This window comes from Botrytis porri, assembly GCF_014898465.1.
Source record: "Botrytis porri strain MUCL 3234 chromosome Unknown BPOR_026, whole genome shotgun sequence".
Classification (NCBI taxonomy): Eukaryota; Fungi; Ascomycota; class Leotiomycetes; order Helotiales; family Sclerotiniaceae; genus Botrytis; species Botrytis porri.
In genome coordinates, this window is record NW_024066100.1 from 275,763 (window position 1) to 287,122 (window position 11,360).

General features: G+C 40.6%; 1 protein-coding gene across 1 annotated transcript; it reads left to right on the forward strand.

The window, feature by feature from the left end:
• Positions 1-9,085: 9,085 nt before the first annotated feature.
• EAF01_011905 (uncharacterized protein) lies at positions 9,086-10,925 on the forward strand (the record flags this gene model as incomplete). Its single annotated transcript, XM_038920163.1, has 2 exons — positions 9,086-9,185; positions 9,274-10,925. 2 exons carry the CDS (start codon positions 9,086-9,088, stop codon positions 10,923-10,925), a joined length of 1,752 nt encoding a protein of 583 aa, XP_038764417.1.
• Positions 10,926-11,360: the final 435 nt, after the last annotated feature.

The following is an 11,360-nucleotide window of genomic DNA, read 5'->3' on the forward strand; positions in this document are numbered from 1 at the left end:
CCATACTTCCCCGTCTACCCTGAATCTCATCTCGCATCATCATCATCCTTCACAACCTCGTGATCTCTTGGGAAATAAATGGCTCGCATATCCAAACATGCATATATGCCAAAAATCACATGCATACCTAGATAGCTGATCGTAAGAAGGTATACAGTAGCAAGATTCTTACTTCCCATTGAATTATTGGATTTCAATGCTTGTGTAGTATGTAATCTTACTATGTGTTCTGTGATATGGGGTTTGGAGACTCCGTATATGACGATCTGGAAAAATCAAGTCATCTTTCATGTACGGAGTAATGTAAAAAGTCATCTGCTCCCACGTGTAACATATCAGCTTTCCTCTTTTTAGTGATTATCTACAGCTTCAGCTTCAGGTCATTAGTCATTTGTCATCGAGTGTGAGGATCATATAATTGAATGAATGAATGGATGGATGGATAAGATTATGGTGGTACAGTCTGCCTAATGCCATGTCAGGGCTTGCGTGCTTCTATTTCCATACATGTAGATTTGGGGCAGAGACCGAGTATATGGATTGGGATGAGATGAGATGATGTGTATGTGTATGTGTTGTAGATCTATATCTATCGTTCGTTGTATACAATAATCGCAATCTTAGGTCGCATGATGAATGAATATATGCATACCTAGGTAGATGAATGAATGAATGATATATATCTTATGTGTTGTACAATATCCTCGTATAATCGTGATCATGTAGAGGAATTCCAAGGGGGTGTTACTCCTTGTCAATCACAGCTTTATTTCCTCCAATCATCACAAAATACCATTTCTTATTTCCATATATCCATATGTTAAGTGAAGATTAACTTACTCACTCTCACCCAAATCATGATCATCTGCAACTGCAAGCCCAATGTCCATCCATCCCATCCAACCGGTTCGTTTCGGTTCGGTTCGGTTCGCGATCCCCGGGTTTCACGTTTCAAAACCATGTCAGTTGGGAAATGGGTATTATGAATTATGGAAGTTTATAAATAAATAAATGACATGTCTTTTGCGTTGTACATCATTTGTTATTATCATCTAGGGATGTATGTAGGGATGTAGAGATGTCATACTTTCCAGATCATACTGTACTGTACATCTACCTAGCATGAATTTATTATCCATCTATCATCACTACACAAAACGAAAGAAAAGAAAAGAAAAGAAAATCAACACAGATCAGGCGTTTGTTGCATCTCACACGCGATTACGCGATCTCGAGGTCCCAAGATCGAGATGCCAAAACGAGGAGGTTGGTTGAGATGGATATATAGATAGTTATGAGACTGACGAATAGTTCAATAAACTAGATAGATCATCTTGAAACATTATATACATGAAAGGAAAGAAGTGAGAAATTGTACATACATCGTAGGTACAAACATACATACATACATAGACGGATCTTCGCGCCGCAGGATCGAGCATGTGAGTTGGTGATGGGATGGAATCAAGGAATGACCAGACGATCAGAAGGATTTTAGGGGTTTGAGGATGGACGGAGTTTTCGAATTGAGGATTGGAATAGATGGTGATTAATACCGAAATGAAGATGAATATTGAGCTGGAAAATCAAGACATATTTAATAGTTCCAATGAGTTAGATATCGACGTTGATTCCCGAGTCTATCTAGTAAATATGTTGATCTGATAATGAATGTTTCATGAGTTGTCTAAGCTTTGGTCTTCAGACTTGAGTCCAACTGCAAACTCCAAACTCCAATCCCCAAACCGCATGCATGTACTCTATAAAAATCCAAGTTTCAAGGTTCAAAATGGTATGCAGATGACCTACAAGTATTTGTTTATTCGTTGTTCGTCTATCTATTGTGAAAATGAGAATGAGAATAAATGAACCGTATATTATGATTGATTAAGCTTAAGCGCTGATGGAGAATTTCGACTCCGTATTCTTGACATTGACAGATGAACAGATAGACGGACGGACAGATGACATTTCTCGTGATTCGATCAATCAATCAGCCACTTACTCCCGAAAAACAATGATCATGTGTACAATCAATGAATGAATGAATGGTATCATCTACAGTGCGATAATTCAAATCCATATCCACAGCAAATCTAGAATCTAGAATCCTTCTCAAAATTACTCACAAAACGTGGGGTAGAGGGTTATATTGATGTAAAGGGATGGGTCAATTAGATCTATAAAGTAAATATGTATCTGGATTTGATTTATCTAGCTATATATATCTATGAAAGAAAAATAGATAGAATAGAATATCGATATTAGAGTATATCTACTTTCTTATATTCATCATTCTACTATCTATCTACTATCAAGTAAGTAAATATATTTATTCTAATACCTTAATTCCTCAACTATAACTATAATCGTATTATCATCACCACCCCTTTTCTTCCCCCCAAAAACAAAAAATAAAAACTCGGGGAAGCATCTCCCCCGTCCCGATCAACTCATCCAAGAAGAAAAACAAATCATAAAAATTTATAAACTTATCAGATTCTAAAGATTGTGATGGAATTTATGGAGGTGAGATCGGTTGACAGCTGGTGGGTAGGATAGTGTAGTGTGTGTTCGCCATTTTGCTTGGCGGGTTTAGGGGTCTGGTTTGATGGGTGGGTGAGTGGGTTGGTGGGTTTATTACTGGTTTGGGGTTAAAGGGATGGGGATGGGGTGTGGAGGATAATGGATTGATCGATAGGATAGAATTGATGAGATTGTTTTTGCTGGAGATGGAGATGGAGATGGAGATGATGAGAACGAGTAGACAATCTCAGTATCTGAATATCTACTATACATATATATATCTATCTAATACACATTACAACAAGAGCTCACTCTCGAAATACTAACAACAACAAATAAATAAATAAATAAATAAAAACACACAATTACCCAATACAGATTCGGAACTACAACCTCCATCAATCCATCTACCTAGTATCTCATGCATCTCGTGCATCACATTGCAGTTTAAGACATTCCCAGCGAACACGGTGAGGCTGATATGGCGTTCTAGGCTGGATTTTGGATATGGATTTTGGATTTCTGGGGAAGGGGGAGGGGAGTTTATTTTATTTTCAAAGAAGGGGATGAGAGGAGGAGAGGTATTTATTGTAGTGATAGGCATTTTTAAGGGAAGATACCTAGGTAGATAGAGATTGGGAAGTGATGTATTGTGATCTGGAATGGAGATAGGATAGTATAGAATAGAATGAGAGCAGAAGAAGAAACTAAAAGGAAAGGAAAGGAGGGAAGTATAATCTGGGGAAGATACTGGTGCTCATCTAGGTAGTGATAGATAGATGAATGAATGGATATAGATACACGAATATGAATATGAATAGTGATGTATATATATACAAATTGTAATATACAGACATTGTACTCATCATCTCTAATACATTACATCACATCAATACACAACACAGGCGAGACGAAAGAAGGACAGATTACACCTGATCAAACGATTTATATACATACATATATACGTATACGGTTGTACCGTCATACATTCCTTGGTTACTAGATTGAATTTTTGTGTTTCCCCGAGAGTTGTAAATTGGAGTGTATTAATACCTCCTCTTTTCTATTTCCTTTTTGTGCTTTCCCTCTTCTCTTCTCTCCTTTCCATTTCTCCGTCTCCCTTTCCCTTTCTCCATCCTCTCTCTCTAAGATATCCAACTATAAATTTCTCGTAAAGATATTAGATTAGATTGTGTGATATCACATGTACCTACCTATGCAGCCAAGTCCTCTTATTCTCCCTCTTCCCCGGTTTACCTACGTTTCGATTACGATTTCGATTACGATTTCGGTTCGGTATTATTCATATTGACTCCCGAGGTGGATGTGGGTATGGTATGGTATGGTATGGTATGGTATGCTTAGCTGGGGTGTGAATGAGGCTGTGGTATGGTATGGTTTGAGATGGCAGCGGAATCCAATACGAAGTACGAACAACATGTACCAAGAAATCCATCAAAACTACCGAGGTTGTTCGGGATGGGGATTGATGGTTTATGGGAATGGTGGATGCATGATTGCATGCCATCAAGTTCAGATATGGAGTTGCGCATTCGTGTGATGTGATGTGAGGGATAGCCGTTATGTCCCTATACCGGTATGTAGATATAAACTTTAAGCTGACGGATGGATAACTTATGAATTGACGGATGTATATCGGGATGATAGGGCGGGTGAATCTGATGATTATCATCGGATATTCAACGTCCAATAATCAGAAGCAGAAGTAGAAGTAGAATGAATCAAAACAAGCCAGAATCAAAAATCAAAACCTTAAACTAGAAGTCGCTAGAAAACCGAAAGAGAAAATTGGAAAGCAAGAAGGGAAAGGGAAGATATAATTAGTGCTATTACAGTTACAGATATCGATACTGAAATAGTCTTTCTTTCTTTCCCTTTGTTGCGATGATTAGCTCTTGAGTTGGGATTTAGGATTAAGTTTATATTCGAGATCAAGGTCAAGTGTGATGGCAATATCGATATCAATATCAACATACAAGATGTAACTTATACCCAGCAACGAAAATCTCAATCATATCTCATTCCCTTCCCTTTCACCCTGTTTGTCCCTCCCATCATTATTCATTCTATATACATATATACCTACCTATAATACATACATGATATCCAATACCTACCTAGACATCAGAGTTTCAATAGGACTATCTATCCAGCATTTCCACAAATTGCCACTCACCCAGTTCTGATATTCGAGAAACCAACTCTCTATAAATATGGAAAAGAATAAATGATAGACGATAGACGAGACCGAGATGTCGCTTTTAATGGTTTAGTATACAGTAGTACAATAAACATAGTATGAATTCGCAAGTCCGGAAGTAGATTCGTAAGTAAGTAACGTAATCTCCCCGTCCATTTCCCCATCCACTTCCCCATCCATCGCCACACAACATTTCCTCACCACAACATTTCCTCACCACAACATTTCCTCACCACAACATTTTCTCACCACATGCCATCTCCTCACCACACACGAATCCCAAGCACACAATCCAAAATCCAATACCCAAAATACAAAGAACCCCCTCCCCTCCCTTCCCCAGCCTCAACCCAAACCGCAACCCATACCCGTAATCAAATCTTCCAAAGCCGCGGCTATCTTGATACTTAGTGCATAGCATTATAATAGAGGGTAATAAATAAACCATCGGTAAATCCGCTCGGTACCTGCTCCCTACTACTCTTAGCCTCTCATTAGCACCCGGCTTGAAGAAGATGATAGTATAGTCATGGTACGGAAGGAAGGAAAGAAAGAAAGAAAGAAAGAAAGAAATCAAGGGTTGAAAGGACTAGGAAGTAGGGAGTAGGAAGCAAGAACTCAAATAACTAAAAGACCCTTTGTTTGTGGATGTGTATGTGGACGGAATACTCTATAGTGATATCTCTACCATGTACGAAAGTATATGTGTGTGGCGAATTCTACACCTCCCTTCCGTGGAGCATCGATGAGGCTGTACCTAGGTCTGCTCGTTATCTAGGTAGGGTATATTTAGCAGCTTACTTTTCTGATCGTTAGTTGACACTTGCGACTCCGAGTGGGTAATAGGCGATGAAATCCCAAGATGTGCATGTGTAGTTATGGATTTGTGGATTTATGGATGATGTATATCAGCTGATTTGAAGTTATCTGATTTGGGTTTGATGCAGTGAGGGTAGGGTAGGGTAGGGTATGGTGAGGAGGGAAGTCCCTGCAGGAAGATCTTCGGGGTTTCATTGTTGTGTGGTGCTGTGGTGTGCTGTTGGTTGGATGTGGGAGGGGATTGGGGTTGGGATTGTGTTTATGTTTGGGGCGAGGAGAGGGGAGGAGAGGGGAGGAGAGGATGGGATAGGAAAGGAGAGGAGGCTTGGGTTGGTGAGATAGGATGAGATGAGATAGGATGAGAGAGATAGAAGAGGTCACTTGGGGGAGGGGGATGATGAGGGTGATGAGTAATGGTTAGAATTGATGAGGTGGACGAATGGGATTGAGAGGTGATAGATGGGATGGATAGCATAGGGGATCTTGAATTGGTGATGTTACAAAGGTGAAAGGAAGATTAGCACGTATTTATTAGGTAGTTATCATTTGTAGATATACGATAATTTTATTTGAGGAAACTTAAGAATACGTGAGGGTAGCCATTTTTTGAATGAATGTGGGATGTGGGATGTGAGATGAATGTTCAAAATAAATGAATAAATGAATGAATGAATGAATGATCGAAAACCCCATCTGATCTGGACCCATTGGGGTATCCCAAAGACCACCCCAATCTCAATCCCCATGCACAAATATCCAATGTCAGTCGACAAGTAAAGCAAGACACGTTGAATGGATATCAAACTCTCACTACTCTCACTACTCTCACTATTCTCACCAGTGTCATATCTCAATACCAGAGGCTGGGAAGAAAGGGTACCACCGTGTTACCAGTGAATCATGTGGTTTATGAATGCGGCTTAACTTTTCTTCTCCCATCGCTCTGAAGGTACTCAATCACCGTCCGTCCGGTCCATCAGTGAGTAATAAGTAGTACCTTTATGACTTCCCACCGTAAAACAATGCACATAATGATAATCCTCGGATATCTACCTCTCTTTGATTTGATTCACCATGGGGATCATAGTGATACTTTCTTTGATGAGAAAATGGACATATGATGTGGTTTATTATTTTTGTTTTGGATAGGGCGGTAATGGTGAAGAGAGAAGAAGATTATGTACGGTGTATGTTATCCCACTTGTCAATAATGCATTGATTGTTGTTGCTTAGGTATGAATTGAGTTGAATTGAGGCGAAGTCTAACATACCTAGGTGGTTTTTGATACTTCATCCGTCCTCATGATGTGTGTGTTGGGGGAGATGATTTGTGTGGAGTGAAATGAAGGGAGGGGGAGGGGGAGGGGAGTGAAGGGGAAGCCTGGGCGTGTATTTTGGATTGAATGATTGAATGATTGAATGATTGAATGATTGAGTGATTGAGTGATTGAGTGATTGAATGGTACTCGATCAAATTCCTACCCATACTCATACCATACTCACACTCATACTCATACGCATACTCACACTGAGGTACTCTTTCATCCATCTACCCATTGATTTGCCCAATCGATATCGATAGATTTGATATCAAACGAGTAAGGTATTAAGATGAACCTTTTTCACTCAAAACAGCCATAGCCATAGCTCACAGGCTACAGCCATGGCCACAGTCATGGATGGGGCTATAGTCATTGCCATTGCCATTGCCATCGCCATCGCCGTAAAAGTAATTGAGAGTGAAAGCAATGACCCTCTCATCAGCTTTAGAACAGAGATACTTGAAGTGGAAAGGAGTGCTTTTGGATCCATCTCAAGTTGTATCCTCATTGCGATTAGTTCCTACACATTATTACTCTTTTCTCACTAGCATCCATCCCCCCATCACGATTCAACTCCCATCCACTATCTTTGTCTGGACCTCATGGCTTCTTCTCAATCCTAACCAGGGGGTAAAGAGATAGAGACAAGGATGGGGAAAGTTTGGAACCGATCTTCAGGTTCTTGAGCACATGATTGAACTCCTTGACAATTTCCCCATTGCACTTAAACTCACGGAAACTACCTCGAATAGGATTAGAGGCATTCACTTTCCGTTCGAAAAAAGGGCCGTTAGCTTAACCCAATGAGGGAATAAACTAAAATGACTAGATGATCAAGAATCGACCGATCGGTCATAGATCGTTGACAGGACTGGGAAGTCATCTAAGACTAAATGGGACCATCCTCCTTTCAAAGGGGTAATTAACGCCTGACACTAATGAGTTAATGAATAATTCTCTTGCTTCACTTGGAACATTGAGAAGACCGAGAACACTGAACCCTCAACACTCGTCCCACCCACCCACCCACCCACCCATACTCATTGATATCCACTCCCACCGGGGAAAGAGAAGAGAAGGGAAAAATCCAAAGAAGAGGAGAGATCTAGCCTTTTTCTCACTTACTCATAACCTCATCACCCCTAGTCCTAGTTAGACCGATCATTAACCCCTCACCCATGCCATGGAAACTTGACTGGATTTTAATTCACCGACCGTAAGAAGAAAAGAGGAAAGCAGAAAAGCAGGAAAATCGTTGAATGAAAAGAAGAGAAAAGAAAAGAATAATAGGTAATAAAATCCGATCCACACTGGGTTATTATTATTATTGTAATCTTTTTTGATTTTATTTTATTTTTCGTTCTTTCTTTTCCGCCTTTCTGCTGGTAACCTAAAAAGGTTCAAGGTAGTTCAAGTTCAGTCAAAGTCAGGCAGTCTAAAAGGAAGCCGACCAGCACATTACATTAACATTCATTACATTACATGACTTGGATATAATATCTATCAAATATCACCTCCACCCTCCACCACCACTACCACTACCACTACCACTACCATCACTTCACATACCAACAAAACAATCCTCTTCCTATTCAACATCCATCAACTCATTCAACACGCACACACTCACATTCACATTTCACAGTGTAACGAAGACAGAAGAATATATTCAAAAGAAGATTCTATTCTCCTCTACCTCTCTCCCCCCCTCTCTCTCTCTCCCTGCACCTCGCCAGAAAAAAATCCTTTTCGATTTTTAAAAACGGACCCCAAAAGGAAAAAAGGCGATTTGTTCCGAAAACGCTTATTTCATACTTAATTACACTACTTCACCACATCCGGTTCTTCTTTCTCCTCCACACTTTTTCCACCCCAACTTAATAAACCTACAACTACAACTACATTTACAACTATCACCGCCTCTTTCCCCCATCAATACCTCGATTACTTTTCTCTGTCGACCGACCAATTCTTCATCCTTTCACTCTTCGATATTGTCTCCACCAAATTGAATCATTGTAATAAAGATCCGATACGATTACGAAAATTCATTCATCAACATAACAAACCAACATTCCTCCACGATTTCGCGATCATATCGCGACTTCTTCCCGCAGTCGTGCCTTCACTTTCATAACAGCTCGTGCGTTCGAGCGAAACTTCAATTCCAAGAGACAATCATATCATCATCATCATCATGCCTTCAAGATTAAATGCCCCGGTCTTGACCGTTGACGCCGGACTTATTCATAAAGTCGATACGAGAAACGTTGAGAACCTCTACAGCATGTGGACTGGTAAGTTGACTTCTTCGATGCACTCATGAAATCATTCGCGTCAGGACATTCCTATCATCACCATACTAACTAACATTCCTTACAACAGTTTTCTCTAGATGTGCTGGATCCTTAGAAGAAGGTCAAAGATTAGAAAACTTAAGTTGGAGATTATGGAACAGAGAAACCTTTTGCTGTGAACAAACTTCCGAAGCAAATGCCACCACACCCATCATTTCACGATCCTCGAGAAGTTCCGACGGTCTCGATTCGAATAATGTTCCCGAATTAAGTGGAAGTTTAGATTCACTCGTGGACGAAGAGGCCATCGAATTCGAAGAAGGTTCCGATTCGTCTCCTCTCGAAATCTCCCGCCGACAAATTCACAGACAAGATTCTTGCAACAGCAGAAGTCGAGGAAAGGAACGTCACATTACACCTGATGATCTCGAGAAGATGGTTATCACTATCAAGGAAAAGAAAGATTTGGCTCCTCTTACCATCTGCACACCTTACCTTGCGCCACTCGCCGAGAGAATCCCAGAGTTCATTCAACCAAAATACGAGTCACCTGCCATGCCATCAAACGAGTGTTTCTCCATCCACTCATCAAGTCAATCTGCCAACATGGAATCGTCATCCAGCAACTCTGAAAAGAGTGCCACTTCAGTCGTCAAAGGTTTCTCTCTTTCACCCGCACATGTCAGCAGCTCAATGCGTTCAATCCCACTCAACACTGTACCATCCTCGATACCAACTGCCGATATCCTCGCAACAGATTCGAAAGCACTTGCACCCAAGAAGAAGCAAATGTTTGCTCTTGGTGGATCTTCTGGTGAAGACTCACTCAGTGAGCAAGCAGCTTCTATGGATGACAAGCCATCAACGCTTCAACAAAAGAAGAAGCCAGCCAAGTTCAGCTTCGGTGGATCATCAAACGAAGACGAGAGCTCTCTACCAAACCGAATGCAACCACGTAGTGCATTAACTGACAAACTTGAAAAGCCTCTGGCCAAGAAGCAAACCTCTTTCCAAGAAGAGGTTGCCACTAGAACCATTCAAGAGGAGGCATTCGATGATGATGTCTTCGAGACAGATGATGAGGATGATGTCGACGAATCTGCTATTGACGACGATGATGATTCTTCTGATTGGGAAGATTCAGTCGAGGAATCTGGAAACGCAAGTATCGATGACAAGACTTTCTTTCAACGAGTTGATTCGAGACCCCAACTTACCTCGAGAAGATCATTGATTACTACAATGCTTCACCAAAACGATCGTGCTCAAGCACTTGCCACCGAAGCTTCTCAATCTACTCCAGCTCTTCGAAGATCCCGAAACTCTTCACCAAATGGTCCTTCCCTTGCAGCATCACCAGAATCCGATGAGACTCCTCTCATGATGAGAGGACTCAAACCAATTGCTGAACTTCCTCGTGGCGCTCAAACTATTATCAAGACAACCACCAACACTACCGCACATCAACAAGCACTCTCACCAAGAACCACACGAAGAAATATGCTTGCAACTGAATTGACGGTTAGTCTTCGACAAAACCTCCTTTGGGAGAGAAGACAAAAGTCATCAGTCAATGAAGCTGCTGCAGCTCTTAAACGAAGACATACTGCACATGATGTTGCAAACCTTAAACAATACCCAGAGGGTGTTTATATGGATAAGGAAGATCAAGCTCTTAACTCAAGCTGGAATCAATATTTCAGTCAAGGGTTAGGAGAGTATCATTCCAAGGGATGGTAAATTTCTGAACAATACTGCGTGTCAGTCGCATAATGTAATGGGTTATCTGCGCATCGAGTAAACAACATCAGTATACAACACTTTATACGTTTGACTTATAAAGTCTTACATCGACTTCACAGTCAAAACTGCATTCATCGTCATGGAGTTTCTTGGCATAGAAACAAGACGTGTGGAATTTTTACATGGTCATAGCATTGGGCACGAATTAATGTCTTTTTGCTTTTCTAGTTTGCACTATAGCGAATGTTTTACAATCACAGGATCAAGGGGGAGGGTGGGATATTTGTCTGTTTTTTTTATTTTACTTTACTTCTTTTACATATTCACATTGCGACTTGGAAGAAAAAGGTCAATAACTTCCACACATATTTGGGGGATGGAGAGAACACTGGTATGGGAATAAACTGGTATGGAATGGGAAATTATGGATCG